The sequence below is a fragment of the Macaca thibetana genome, chromosome 2 (assembly GCF_024542745.1).
Source record: "Macaca thibetana thibetana isolate TM-01 chromosome 2, ASM2454274v1, whole genome shotgun sequence".
NCBI lineage: Eukaryota > Metazoa > Chordata > Mammalia > Primates > Cercopithecidae > Macaca > Macaca thibetana.
The window spans coordinates 176,195,328-176,210,636 of record NC_065579.1 but is presented as its reverse complement, the minus strand read 5'-3'; the positions used below and the strand labels follow the sequence as shown (position 1 = coordinate 176,210,636).

At 43.4% G+C, this 15,309-nt stretch overlaps 1 protein-coding gene across 6 annotated transcripts in view; it reads right to left on the bottom strand.

Moving 5' to 3' along the window:
• Nucleotides 1–10,588, bottom strand: part of RIOX2 (ribosomal oxygenase 2) — a 28,093-nt gene extending 17,505 nt beyond the window's left edge. For 3 of the 6 annotated variants that reach the window (XM_050782062.1, XM_050782066.1, XM_050782067.1), the window contains exons 1-2: nucleotides 10,512–10,576; nucleotides 5,299–5,769 (exon numbers count right to left, since the gene is read on the bottom strand). In XM_050782062.1, the coding sequence (XP_050638019.1) occupies nucleotides 5,299–5,730 (432 nt within the window). In that variant the 5' untranslated portion in view covers nucleotides 5,731–5,769; nucleotides 10,512–10,576. Of the gene's footprint in view, nucleotides 1–5,298; nucleotides 5,770–9,720; nucleotides 9,912–10,044 lie in introns of all 6 variants that reach the window. The other 3 variants (XM_050782061.1, XM_050782064.1, XM_050782063.1) reach the window with 2 other exon arrangements.
• Between the last annotated feature and the right edge of the window lie 4,721 nt (nucleotides 10,589–15,309).

The following is a 15,309-nucleotide window of genomic DNA, read 5'->3' as shown; positions in this document are numbered from 1 at the left end:
TCCATTCCAGTGCAGAAACACCATGCAACAGATGTGAACAGATAAAGGGGAGACTGACAAGGTGGGCAACTGTGAGTCCGGAAGGCTTTTAAGCAAGGAAGGACACAATCCAATTTACATTTTTGAAAGCTCACCCTGGCTATTGTGTGAAGAATGCACTGTAGAAAAGAGTGGAAGTCAGAGAGACTAGTGAGGAAGCTTCTCAGACAGCAGCTCAAGCGGGAAGTGACTGGGGTGGTAAGAAAGGCATGGAGGGAAATAGAAGAGTGGGATGCACTCTAGAAGCAGGACAGACAGGACTTGCTGACAGACTCAATGTAGAGGGGAGGAGTTAAAAAAAATACTCCTGGGTTTTTGACGTGGGCAATCAGTTCCCCTTTCCATGTAATGAGATGCAAAAAACTTACAAAAAAACAAGTTCTCAGGACAAAAAAAAAAAGAGTTTTAGATTAGGAATGTTAAGTTTGGGATGCTAAGACCCCCCACATGGAGATGCTTTAAGTCGGTCTGAAGTTCTGGGAGAAACGAAGGACTGTAGATTTACACTTGGGAATTGCCTACACAAACCAGATATTTAAAGCAATGGGAACAGAAATGATCACATAGGAAGAAGGTACAGACAGAGAAGGAATAACAGGCTGGGTAATGTTCCCTCTCTCTACTATCAACTCTTTAGAGCAGACATCAGACTGAGGGGCCTAGCGATGGGCCATATATTCCCATGAGAGAGAAAGAAGTCTGATTTTACCAAGGCTGACGAGAACAGAGGAGGGGGCAATTAGGCCATGTAGATATTAGCACTTCCTATGTGCCAGGCACTGTCTCCAAGTGCTTTACACATATTAATTATGCAACCCTCACAATAACCCTGCCTCATAAAGACAGTACTACCATTACTTTCAGTTTAGAGAGGGTACTATCATTATCTTCAGTTTACAGACAAGGAAACTGAGGCGTGAGAACATGCAACTAGTAAACGATGGAGCCAGGATTCAAATTCAGGCAGCATGGCTCCAGAGCCCATACCCTTCAGATAATTTAAGAAAAGACAAATCACACAGGACACTAAAGAGACTAAAGTTTTAAACATATGAATGTACGGTGCCTGGCACACAGACTGCATGACAACATATTTGAGTATTTGCTGAGCAAACCAATGACCACAGCTTGGGAGTCCCTTCTACCACAGGAGTGAAAAAGAATCCACTGTATTAAAAACATCCACCGGGAAGAACTGGGTCAATACGAAAAAAGACTTTTTTAAGGCACAGTCCGCTCTGTCACCCAGGCTGAAGGGCAGTGGTGTGCTCACAATCACAGTTCACTGCAGCCTCCACATCCCAGACTTAAATGATCCTCACATCTCAGCCTCCCAGGTAGCTGGGACTGCAGGTGCATGCCACTTTGCCCGGCTAATTTTTTTCTTTTTTTTTTTTTTTCTTTTTGTAGAGATGATGGTCTCACTTTGCTGCCCAGACTGGTATCAAACTCTTGGATTCAAGTTATCCTCCTACTCTGGCCTCCCAAAGTGCTAGGATTACAGATATGAGCCATGGACTTAGCCAAGGACATCTTTATACAGACCACTGGGCCTCTCTATTTATAGATCTCAGAGTTTCTACTTAACACAGAAAAAATAATTTAATATCATCTGAATAGCTCCAAAGAGTTAACAGAGCTCCAAAAGGGCCTAATTTATTTCAGGGAAAGGCCAACAGGACCTGGTTCTGCAATTATTTTTATATAGTAACTGGAACCACTAGAAAACCAGGGCTTCTCTCTCTCTCTCTCTCTCTCTCTCTCTCTGACGGCATGAGAGGTCTTTCAGAACTGTGTAGGTGATTGTATGGTTCCCGACCCAACTCTCAGGGTCTGTAACTGATGAATATGTCTCTTTTCTTCTTAAAGGTTACTGAAAATGCTATCAATGGCACCATTTTTCTATTTCACCAGGACCTTTAGCCCCTGAATCTGCCAACCGTGGCCTACTAGAAGAGATCTGGAGCCAAACCACCTCGGTTCAAGTTATAATTACAAGCAAGGTGACTTCAGTTGTTTATCTTTAAGATAACGATATTACCAGTCCCACTCAAACACTGTGGTGAACAGCATAAAACAATTTATCACAAATCCTATTTAAATTGCAAAGCAGTATACAAGCGATATTGCTTTATTAACATTGACTCAAGCACAAACAAGGCTCCTGAAACCTGTCTTCTCCTTTACCACAGGACTCGATATCCGGCGAGTCCAAGGAGGAACTAAAACAATGAAAGGGAGAAGCCGGAAGTCTCTCTCTTGGCTGGCTGTGACCTCCTCTCTCCACTGACCTACCCCTCAGAATCCAAACTCAAGGCCATGGCTAAAATAGAAGTCCGCGTATATGCCTAAAGAAAGGCAAAAGCAAACATACAAAAAGCCCCACTAAATTTCAATTTACATCTTTCAAAGTATGGTAGGAAAATGCCTTAAATTTGAAGTCAGAAACCCTTATCAGCTTGGAATAGCTATGGAAAGGTCACATCTGTGAACTCGTTTTTTCACACAGAAAATGGAGTCCACAGCCAGGTGCAGTGGCTCATGCCTATAATCCCAGCATTTTGGGAGGCCAAGGCAGGTGGATCACAAGGTCAGCAGTTCGAGGCCAGCCTGGCCAACATGCTGAAACCCCATCTCTACTAAAAAAAAAAAAAAAAAAAAAACCAGCCAGGTGTGGTGGCATGCACCTGTAATCCCAGCCACTCAGAAGGCTGAGGCAGGAGAATTGCTTGAACCCAGGAGGTGGAGATTGCAATGAGCCGAGATTGCGCCACTGCACTCCAGCCTGGGTGACAGGGCAAGACTCTGTCTCAAAAAAAAAAAAAGAGAAAGAGAAAAAAAGAAAATGGAACAAAAGCTGCCCTATTTCAAATGCCTGTTAGAAAGTTCAAAAGTTTAAATATATGAAATTACTTGGTAAACTCTAGTCTGCTAAGCAAAATGCAAATAATTGTGATAATTCCTCTCACCAGGACTTTTAATATATGGATTACCGAAAGCAAGTGCAAACAACTTATTATGGCTCCCTGGTTGCCCCCTTACTCATTTTTAAACTAACTATACTAATAAGCTGTGCACAGTCTGAGACCCAATAAACAAAGGGTGGCATGTTCACTCTAACAGTCTCTCAACCTGGCCAGGGATAAACTGCTTCTAGACTTCCTCTATTCTGATGTTAATAAGCCCATTACTAAAGAAACACACACAATGCCAAACCACCTCATAATATAGTACTTAGAATCCAGACTCTAGTGGAAGAGAGTGAGCTCCTATGGCTTACAGGTCTCTCCAGTATGGGTGGTAGAAAGAGATTGAAAAAAAAAAAGGCGCAGCACAGTAGCTCATGCCTGTAATCCCAGCACTTTGGGAGGCTGAGGTGGGTGGATCACCTGAGGGCAGAAGTTCAAGACCAGCCTGGCCAACATGGTGAAACCCTGTCTCTACTAAAAACACAAAAATTAGCCGGGCATGGTGGTGTGTGCCTGTAATCCCAGCTACTAGGTGGGCTGAGGCAGAAGGATCACTTGAACCTGGGAGGCGGAGCTTGCAGTGAGCCGAGATCATGCCACTGCACTCCAGCCTGGGCAACAGAGCGAGACTCAGCCTGAAAAAAAAAAAAAAAAGGCACATCCTAGTCTGGCCTGAGGGCTGAATTTGGGCTGAGAAAGCTCATCTTTCCTGCTTTAAGAAACTTAGCCAGAGCCTAGTCAACAAGGCAAAAGAAACAGGTTGTTGGACACTGGAATCCCAGACGAGGAATGTGCAGGGCTTTGGTGGATGAGCAGAGAAAAGTCCTCGGGGGAGATGATTCTAAAGTAGAGAAATGACAGCCACAGTGGATACCACACATATGCCAAACATCACCTCTCTGCTGGTCTATGACCGAAGTACACGCAATCAAATTCACTGAATTCATTTAGGTTTATAGAGTTTTCAGGTTTCTAAACACCACTCTTAAAAGCGCTACTTCTAGTCAAGGACTAGCTCAGCGAGAGGCATTTTATTGATGGTGTCCATATTTTCTGAATTCAAATCATAACTTGGTCTGACAAATGATTTGTAAATTCTTTTTGAGTGCCTAGGCCACAAGGTTAGCATTTCAGGGACATTTCAACTTCGTATGATTGCTTGAGATGGAATAGCTGGAATCAGGACTTGTCTTGAATCTAAGAGTACTCATACTTCATACAGAGTATGAATAGGTTCAAGATCTTTTAGACAAGAAAGAAAGAGAGGGGTATTCACCAGATGAAGGCCAGTGGGATGTAACAAGCCACCTCAAGTTAAATCACTGGAAACACTATTGGTAACTGACAACAGAGCCTCAGAAACCATCAATAAAGCCAGAATTCATTGCTCTCAATATGGAACCTCACAAACCCCGCTCTTTCTCCTCCCATGTTGCCATTTTGACTTAACGGAGGGTCACAGAAGGGGGTTTCTGAACGGGGATAAAAGTTTATCTAAAATCCAGACAGCCCCTCACCTGTTCTGGGCCATCTGTCATGAGATGAGATACAGATCTCAAACCTTGAGGAAAACAAGTTAGCTCATACTAAATCTGCATTTTATAAATGTAGAAACCGAGCATAGAGGAGGCAAATTATTTCCCAAACGTCAATCCCTGATATAGAAAAAAAGTTAAAAATTTGCCAGTCCTCTGCATTTGCAAAGCAAAGATTTCCTCCATCTATGAAGCCTTACCAGAAGCAGTTCCAGGACCCTGTACCTCAATGTCACCCATTCGGGTGTCATTAAGGGTGAAGTCTCTTTATCGAACTTGCATCTAGCATGTGATCTGGTCATAGCTCTGAAGCCTCTATTTAGACGCAGGCAGTAAAGGGAGGCAACTTCGGGAAAAAATGATCACCTTGATGCTATCATGCCTTAAATTACGGTGATGTGACAAACCAAATAGAAAGTCTATCATACAGAAAAACATAAACTGGCTCACAGAACATACTCCTGCAGTTGTACTGCCACTTTAATGACTTTATAAACTTGCAGTATAGTTTTTGCAGCTCGATGATACCCAACAATGTCTACCCTGAGTTGCTGGAGTTTCTAACAGTTTAGCCAAAACATAACACATAATCTTAATCCTAGTTAGAATGCATTTAGACCAAAGAGGTGCTACCCCTTCTCAAACTGGCAGGAAGCTAACCATCATCAAACTATGTATTCACCCTTGAGCTGTTATGTGGCCAAAAGTTAGTACTTTAAAATGTATGAGGATTCTGCAATGAGGAAACTGGTTACCTTAAATCTCTGAGGTTGGTGAAACTGAATCGTTGCCCTTTTCTGATCAAAATCTTTTCTCAGCTGAAGAAAGTGTGCTTTGCCATCTTTATTTAAAACCTTCTTCTTCCCATTGACACACCGGCACACATTCACGTCTCTTCCATAGTACATTCCCCGGCTGCACAGGCTCTTCAGATCTGTTAGCTTGAACAGGGACCCATAGTATGTGGCCAGTGCGGGGTCATCTCTCCGAATGAGAAGGGGCTTCTGCTCCCAGAATTCCTTGAAAAAAGTCTCTGTCTTGATGGGCGAGATTAAACTTTCAAAGAGACTACTGGGACTGTCAAAGTTTAAAGCTGAAGGCCCCCCAGCTGCTTCTACCTTCATCTGCTTACAGGGAACCGGCCCCTCTTCCTTCCCACTCCCTGCAGGCTTTGCTTTCTTTGGCATCGTTCTGTCTTCAAGACAAAGCAATAAAGAAAGGCAAACCTACCAAAAGAACAAAACACACATGGTTAGGTGCCAGGATTGGTGTTAGTGGATCGTACACACGCAACTGAATGACCATTACACCTTCATGAGAACTCTCATAGGTCAAAGCTACTTCCCCCAGGAGAGGAGACAGCCTTAAGCCAATGTCGTTTCTTCTAAGATATGATTCAGCCTCAACCACCACTCAGATGACATATTCATCTAAAGAAGAACGTGTTTTTCTTTTACACAAGCACTATGTCATGGTATTATTTATTAGGCAGTATAATTATCCCAAATAAACCTATTCAACTGTCTCAGCAGTTCCTACTCATAGGTTCAGCCTGTGGTCCTTGACACAGCAAAGTCAAATATCTTGGATTTGGCTCCCATCAGCATCAGGGCCCACATCTAATTAGATGTACTCTGAGTTACAAACATTCGACTAGAGAACAATTAACAGCCGCCCACTTCCAGGTGCTCCTCACCGCAGCACCACCCCAACTGTTGCGCAGGCCAATCAATGCACCCTGGACCCACAGTGTCTCCTGGTGGCTGGAGCAGGCCACTGCCTTCTCCTGTCTCCACTAACCACCTGAACCTCCTCACTTCCAACTCTGAGCTTATTCCTGAAAACTGCCACTTTTATCAAAAACTCTTCATTTAAAGAAACAAATAAAGCCCCTAAAGGCTGAAAAGTGAACGTTAAAAGTAGTTACATCTAAAGTCTTGAAAAAACTATAACTTTTTAACTGAAGATGTTAAATAATACCAATATCATTAACCCCTAACACAGCACTTCTCCAACTTTAATGTGCACACAGATCACCTGAGCATCTCAACAAAATGCAGGAGATGATTCACTAGCTCCAGGTGGAGCCTGAGATTCTACAGTTCCAACAGGCTCCCAGGTGATGCTTCTGCTGCTGACACTGCTGAGTAGCAGAAGCTACTCAGCCAAGCCTTGCAAAGCTCCTTTAGAACTGCCTCCAAACCACAACTATTGATACTTAAAGGCTAGGTCTCCCTCATCTGTTTCCAAGAACTGTAATTCAAATTATTTAAATTTCCTGAGACTGCAAAATTCTATCTTAAAGTCCTTTCCCCCTGGGAAGAGACTCCATTGCTTTCAGCAGATTCTTAAAGGATTCCCATCTCCCGACAAGGTTAAGAACCACTGTGCTTATAAAAACCAAAATTTCTCAGAGACTTGTTATTTATACATGGTAGAGTTTCCTACTTTGGTGAGTTATCAGAATTGCAAGAATACTGCTCTCTGCTCTTTTGTCATTAGAACTAAGCAGTATTTCAGCTACACTGTAGACTAAGTGGAATTAATCTTTTGGCTTGGGAAGTAAGCATCCTGGAACGATGTGTTGCATACTGTGTGATGTGTTGGGACTTATGAAAGAACCTTTAGGATGAAACCCAGATGTAAACTGAACAGATTAAGAAAGGAAATGTCAAAGTATAAAACCCTCTAAACAGCTCAGTTCCTTCAAAAGGCCAAGTGCTTTTGATAAGGAAACGCAGGACATGGTGGAAAACGAATACAAATGGATACTAAAATCCTACAGAAGAGGGGTAAAGCTTTAAGCTTAGGGGAAAAAAAATAAACTTTAGTGTTTAGGATATGTGGTCAGTAAGACACATTTTCTGAAAATGTTTCCTTTAAGTGAAACAGACTCGCTTGAATTCTCAAGGAAAGAACTAAGGCTTCGGGAAGGCACAGCATAGCTAGTACATGGAACTCTCCAGTGATGTAGAAATACAAAGAGATACAAAAATGGATTTGGCAAGGGGTACTGCTTATGCAGAAGAGGTTCCACAGCAGGCCTGACTGCTATCCTTTGAAACTGCAGCTTGTGGCCGACGTCTGAGAACTTAAGATTTTGGGAGAGTTTCCACCACCATTAACTGATAGGAGTGGTTCACCATGCCTAAAACGTACAATCATTATGGTTTATACCAACACCTGCTTTCCTCTAGGAGTCTGGAAATGTTGGTATGTGCCAGGCAGGGGTGGCCTAAGTGACCAGCCCCCAGTAAAAGCCCTGGGCACTGCGTCTCTAACAAGCTTCTCTGGTTGGCAACAATTTCACAAGTGTTGACACAACTAGCTGCTGCAGCAACTGAGCGCAGCCGGTGTGGCCGCTCGAAGACCCTTGGAGTCTTGTACTTGGTCTCCCCAGAACTTCACCCATGTGCCTCTTCCCTTTGCTGACTGTGCTTGGCATCCTTTCCCTGTAATAAATCAGCCAAGTCCTCCTAGCAAATTGCTGAACTAAGAATGGTCTTGGGGACCACACACATTGCTCACGTTTAATTTTTAAAAACCTAGATGGGCTTATTAGGTTTGTATTACTAAAGGCACCCTATACAGTAATTTTATATTCAGCCACACATCTCTCATCGCTCACAATTGTTCCGTTTAAAATTTAAGGGGAGAGAGCAGCAGGAAGATGCAAACGAAAAGCTTGTTTTCTTTAAGCATAATATATGAATACAGTATAAGCACATTCACCAGAAAGTGTGGCTAAACAAGAATGCAAAACACTTATGCCGAAAAAAATCACTTAAAAGAATCTTTCCCATCTACAATCACTAACAAAATATACCCCAATACTGTGTAACAAACGCTTTCCTTAGAATATAAATTTCACTACCCATACGGCAAAAAGTTACATCATTTGTTTCTCTATGTTCATGTTGAAATGATTTGAGGCTCAGTTAATTGGAGCCTAAGCTCAGAGGTTTCTGGGCAAATACACTATTTCTGATTCTCACACTACTCATACTGTAAGACAACCATTCCTTTTAACAGCTTTCTAGAGCAGAGGGGAGAATAGATGAAGCATCCTACCACATTAAACATATGAAAGTCTTAAGGTACGTATCACAATTTCGGGAACAGCAAAAAGTAAAACACATTATCTTAGAATCCAATACTATAGTAATTAAAGAAGACAATGCTTTGTCTAGAATAGTACAGCCAACACAATCTTGCCCATAAGCCTCAGAGACCACCCCAATAGGAGTAAATATTTCTATAAAATCACAGAAAAGTTTTTGAAGAGCAATGGTTTTCCATTTGAGTTGACTATAAGCATTAAATGTAAAAAGACTAAAAGATTTACGGTTCATACTTTGGTGACTACCCCACAGATAAACCCTATAAGAAAATCAATGTTGACAACCATACTCTAGGTAACAGATAGAGAGTCACTATATTTTAAAGGTACCCTAAACTCCTTTCCCATATTTGAGGACATGAAGACGTGAGGAAGCTCTTGAAGGAAAGGATTTGTATATCCCCAGAAACAAGCAAAGTGTGGTACATAGGAGGTCCTCAAGAAATGTCTGCTGAATTTTTCACGTTTTCATCTTTTGTCTGTATACAATTTTGGAGACAAATCACAACGGCCTTACACAAAACAGTTAGGGAAAAAACAGATGGTTTGTGCAGAGGGGATTATTTTTCTGATGACAGCTGTCACTTCAGGATTCAACAGTATCGGAAAAGCTAAAAGGCACTTTAGACATCAGTAGTTACTACTAAAGCGGGGGAGGGAAGTATGAGTTTCCACATCCCCTGGGCACTGTTTTACCGAATATAGTTCAGAGTTACCAGCAAGGTTGTTAGCATGCAAATTTCTGGGTCCCTTATCAAGCCCACTGGATTGCCACTTCTGACGGCTGCGGCCCAGAAATCTGCATCAACATAATACGCTCTCTAGATGAATGTTCGGTCCACTAATGGAGGACAACAGTCAAACGCAGCTCAGTTAAACACACACGGCTGTCAGAAATTATATACTGTTTGTAACAAGGTTGCCCAGACCTAAAACATTTATTTTTGGCTCAGAGACATGTTAATCAATCCAGAGGGAAAACTGGTTCTCCTATTGACCTAAAGGGGTGATCAGTAGCTATTTTTTAGTTTGATTTGAGAGAGGAAACGGACTATACCTCAATGTATTTTGGTGACCTTGATGTTACAAAGCTTGATGTCCTGGAGGCAAAAACCAGCACCAGCAGAAGAAGCTGGGTCAATCAGGTTCCTCCGCTCAAAGATGAGCCTAGTGATATGAAACCCGAGACACCAGATTTACAGCTAACGAGTGGTAAAATCAGATCCTCTTCCTCCAAGTCTATCCTTCCTGAAAACAGTGAATAACCTGGTCTCAGTAACCTGTTGGACAACCCAGCTGTCGGCCAATCGCTGTGGAATTATTTGTTGGTAAATGAATTGGAAGCCTATGATGTAATGCAGCTGCCCTTCTCCCCACACACCTGAACTTCAGGTTTCCCAGCTGTAGAGCATGTCTCTTAGGCCCGACCTGACGCCTGGCGGCGCAGCCCACGTGGAGGCCGCGCTCACACAGGCAGTTCTGCCACCAGCGGGCGGAAGCCGGCACCACCCTCCTTGCCAAACCTCCAAACTTTCTGCGCGCTCGTAACCCGGGTCGCGACCATTAGCAGGGCACTTGTGCGACTCTCTGTGCCCAAGGCTTCCGCGACCATACCCCTAGATCCGGGCTGCACCCACCCTGCCTCGGTCTCCGGGGAGGTGGGGCGCCTGGGCGCGCGTCCCAGGTCCGGCAACCATAAAGCCTGCCACCGAGGCTTCCCGCCGACCGGCAGGTCTCCCACACCCGCACCCGGGCCCAGGTGCCTAAAGCAGCAGCGCGCGCCCCGCGGGATCCGGCACGACCAGGCGTGCCCCGGCGCTGGGCTGCCAGCGACAGCGCCCCACTCACCCGGCACGGCCTGTTGCGCGCGGCCGCGAGCCCACTGTGCGACGGCGCGGCGGCTGGAGGCGGGGCGGCGTGGGCACGCTCCGGGCGGTGCTCCAGCCCCCGCCCCGCCACGCCGGCCAGCCAGTGGTGGGAGCCCCGGGGCCTGGCTACCCCGCGGTGTTCCGTGTTCACGCCCGGGCGTTTCTTTAGTCCATAAGGAAGGAGATAAATGATAAATGGACTTTTTTTTTTTCTTTTTTTTTTTTTTTTTTTTTTGGTATGTGAGACAAGGTCTCACTCTCCCCAGGCTAGAGTGCAGTAGTGCGCTCTTGACTCACTGCAACCTCCACCTCCCGGGCTCAGGCGATCCTCCTGCCTCGGCCTCCCAAAGTGCTGCATTATAGGTGTGAGCCACCCACCCGACTCTCTTTTTTTTTCTTTTAACTTGGGGCGGGAGGAGGGGTTTGGGGGAGCGTTTTGCTGCAACCCCGCTCCTTTTATGAATAGAGAAACAGGCCTGAAGAGGGAATACCAGCTGTGCAAGTTTAGGGAGTTGGTGGTTCGGATTCTCCCATGGCTTTCTTATGGGCTACACAATGCTGATTTGTACAAGCCGAGTGTCATTTATATCATCTCGCTCCGGGAGAGAGAATCAATCCTGGTTTTAAAAGATAGTGGAAATTCGTTGCGACTATGGCTATAGAAACAAAGAAGAATTGCAGTTATTTGAGTCCTTTCGGCCTAACACTCCCTGCTTTGGAACATTTGGATCCGGTCGGGAGGCACAAATGAGTGGGCAGGGAAATGAGTGGCGGGCCTGTGCCTTTCTTTGCTCTGTAGACAGCCAGAGGACCCAGAGGAAGTCGATATTTCATTCTGTCAAGGTAACTGAGACCAGTGGCTGCTTCTAATGGTCAAGTGGCACATGAGCAGATGGGAACAAAGTACACCCTTGTCTAACATTTGTCTAAAACTAACAATAATAGCAAGTCTTGAATTGAGTTCTTCCTGGCTGTAAGGCACCACGCTGGGCGTTTCAAATACTCCTCACTTCATCCTCACCACAACCTTGCAATTACCTCCATTTTACAGTTGAGGAAACTGAGTCAGGAGAGGTTAACTAACTTGCACAAGGTCACACAGCTAGGAAGATGCAGAAACAAGATTACAGCCAAATCAGTCAGTCAACTGCTGGTCTTTTTCACGTTTTACTAACACTTGTGTCTAGTAAGTTTCCTGGCAGGTTCCAGTTGGAAAAACTCAAGGGTAACATCAAATTTAGCCCTTACAGGAAAAAAAAAAAAAATAGCCAACAACAAAAATCACTAGTTGATATGATATTGGTAATGTCCTTTGCTCTTTATTTTGACTGCAGAGTATCTACTCAAGATAATATAGAATAATATTGCTGTTCCTGGGATTCAGATAAAGGTAAATTCTCATACGTCCACCAGTCGGAAAAACAGTACTGTTGTAGAAAAAAGTTACAATGTCAACATAAAATACCATTTTCTCAGCATATAAAATGGCCCTAGGATGTCTAACAGAACAAAAGTACATATTGAAGTCAACTCTGTGGGGGGAAATCATACATCTTGTGTAGGAGTTCCTCTAAGGCAAAATTAGTCTATCAGTATGTTCTCTCTGATTTTTTTCATTATAATTCCGATTTCTTAGCATAGCAAGCAAAAAAGTCATGACAGTTCCATCTTCAGACCTAAACAGTGCCTATCATGCCTGTGAAGAAAAGGAGGAGAGGCCGGGTGTGGTGGCTCACGCCTGTAATCCCAGCACTTTGGGAGGCTACGTGGGTGGATCACCTGAGGTCCAGGAGTTCAAGACCACCCTGGCCAACATGGTGAAAATCTGTCTCTAACATAAATACAAAAACATCATCCAGGCGTGGTGGTGCCCGCCTGTAATCCCAGCTACTCAGGAGGCTGAGGCAGGAGAATTGCTTGAACCAGGGAGGTGGGGGTTGCAGTGAGCTGAGATTGCGCCACTGCACTCCAGCCTGGGCAACAAGAGCAAAACTCTGTTTCAGAAAAGAAAAAGAGAAAGAAACTTAGTTTGTGCTTGGGCGACAAGAGCAAAATTCTGTCAGAAGGAAGAAAGGAAGGGAGGGAGGGAGGGAGGTGAGGAAGTAAGGGTGGGGTGGGATGGGATGGGAGTGGAGAATGGCTTGCAACCTTGCCTGAGAGGAGGAAGAGGAGGTGAGGAAGTAAGGGTGGGGTGGGATGGGAGTGGAGAATGGTCTGCAACCTTGCCTGGGAGGCTTCTAGAATATGTGGCCTTCCTAAATGTATTGTTTCTGGGTTTGTTTGTTTGTTTGTTTGTTTTGGAAAAGTTCTTCCGGAGAACAGGATGCAGACTGCTATCCAGTTCCCACCAGAGGTTCATTTAAGTCAGTTATTTTGTTTCTGTAATTAATTTTCTCATGAAAACAATGCTGTAGATGGCAGCTCTCAAGATCTGCCGGGAAAAGACTTTAGAAGCCTCCAGATTTCTGAATCAATGGACTAGTGCTTCTCCTCTGGATCTGGGGAACAAGATGCCAAGGAGACAGGAGAAAGGAGAGAATTCCCTTCATGTCTTGGTCATAAATCCAGAAACAGACTTGTCCATGAGCCTTATAAAATAAGTTACATTTCGGAAGAGGTGCTTGATGCTCACACCCTCTGGGTTGCTTTGTTAAAAGACTCTTTTAGAGCCAAGTTTGGCTTCCACTTCTGTGGTCTCTTAGGCTCTTCTTCCTGTAGAGCTTTTGGTTTTTAGCCACCTCACTGTGGCTCTGCACCTGTCCAGCCTGGGCATCAGGCTGCCAAAGTTCCTCCCTGTCCTACTCCCACCTCCAGTCACAATGATGCTGGGTGCAAAAAACAATCTAAAAATGGTAGTGTGTAAATGTACTTTTTATGGTTATTAGATCTAACTCTGGAGGGGCCAGGTATATGAATTTGGAAAACTCTTTTTGGTAACATTCACTTTCCTCATTTATAAAGTAAGATTGCACCAGATGTACTGTGATATCCCTACTGGCACTCAACTTCCATAAGCTTACGGGTCCGTGCTCAAATTTTCAAAAGGCATTAGAAGAAAAATCAGTCCGATTGGAATTACCTTCAGTCTATAAACACTGAAGAACTTATAAAATGATTAATATTTGTATGCTTGTTTTAAAGCTTTATTTTATAATGCTACTGTGTCGTAAAGCTCCAGGCAACACACATGGCTTTAAACTATGTGAGTACTGCCCCCTATGTGTTTGTATTCACTTTGGTCCAGAAAATATCTAAACCACGTCTTTCTTGTATATGACTTTAATATTTATACCACTATATTGGCCTAGCTTTTTAATATAAGGAAACAGACACATCAAAATTAAATAACTTGCTCAAAATTACATTTGATAATCCATGTTTTTCATTTGGGCTGCTATAAGAAAATACCCAAGACTGGGTGGCTTATAAGCAACAAAAATGGACTTCTCACAGTTTCGGAGGCTTGTTCTCTAGTTCATAGAGGAGCCCTTCTAGCTGCATCCTCACATGGTGGAAGTGGCAAGGCACTTCTGTGGGTCCTCTTTATAATCCCATTTATAAGGCTTTACCCTCATGACCTAATCTCCTCCCAAAGGCCCCACCTTCTGATCACATTGGTGATTCTGTTTCAGTGTATGAATCCAGGGTGGGGACATTCAGACCATAGCACCCATACTGCCTATCGAGTAATATTCTTTGAACTTCTGTTTATGTTTCTCTGAAAGTGGTTAATTTCACCTAACTCAGAAAGATGCTGTGAGCTTCGGGTGAGATGGAGTAAGTAAAAAGAGTTTTAAAACTGTAAAATGCTATTCAGCATGAGAGGCATTACTGTTACATCCTATATGACATCTTGAACATGATTCCATAGAATGAATTAAATGCAGTTGGGCCTTTTATCCATGCATACTTCACTTAATTTACACAACTCATCAAGCAGGGCACCTTCCAATTGATGTCATATCACCATGGGATAATCTTGGTGTCTTAGTGCCTTCAGAAAAGTCAAATTTGTTTGAGAATGACCCAGGCCGAGGTCTTTCAAGACTATACAGTTACGATACAGCTCATAGAACTCAACATATTCAACTTGATAACAAGCATACCATCACCATTTGGGATTATACTTTGCATATTTATATAACTATGGTTTAAACTCTTTGGGAGCAAGAGATGTGCTGCTTTAATTCTGAGAACTGCAACAGAGTTCTTCACAGAGTAGTTACTCAGTGTTTACAAAATTCAATTGGGTAAGTATTCCTATTTTCTTTTCTTGCTTAGAGTCCAATTTCTTTTACAGCCTGTGCCTACAGGAAAGCTGGTGTTAGGCTGCATGACTTTTCTTAAATGATTCTGCAGACCTCCTTTCTCCAACAACCCAGCACTTGCCGGCGAAAATATGCCTCAGGATTTTCCAATGACTTTTCCTTACAGACATGTTTTCTTACTAAACATGTTACCATAAATCTTGAAACTGACTTGCCCATGATTCTTATAAAAATATATACTCCTGCAGAGGCGCTTTCTGCTCATACTCTTTGGGTTGCTTTGTTAAAAGGTAAACAAGCTCCTATTGAAAATGTTTCCTACAAGACTGACAGAATGTATGTATGGGTGAGGAGCCCCCAACGTTATGATGCCACATTAGTTTACTTATTTTCCTTTAAAATATCATAATGACCTAAAAGTGTCCAGCTAAGGTGGTACTAGTCAGGTACTGATGGGTCTGTGAATGAAGTTTTTTTAAAAACTTTCAAGGAAGAGAAAAATATACCTCA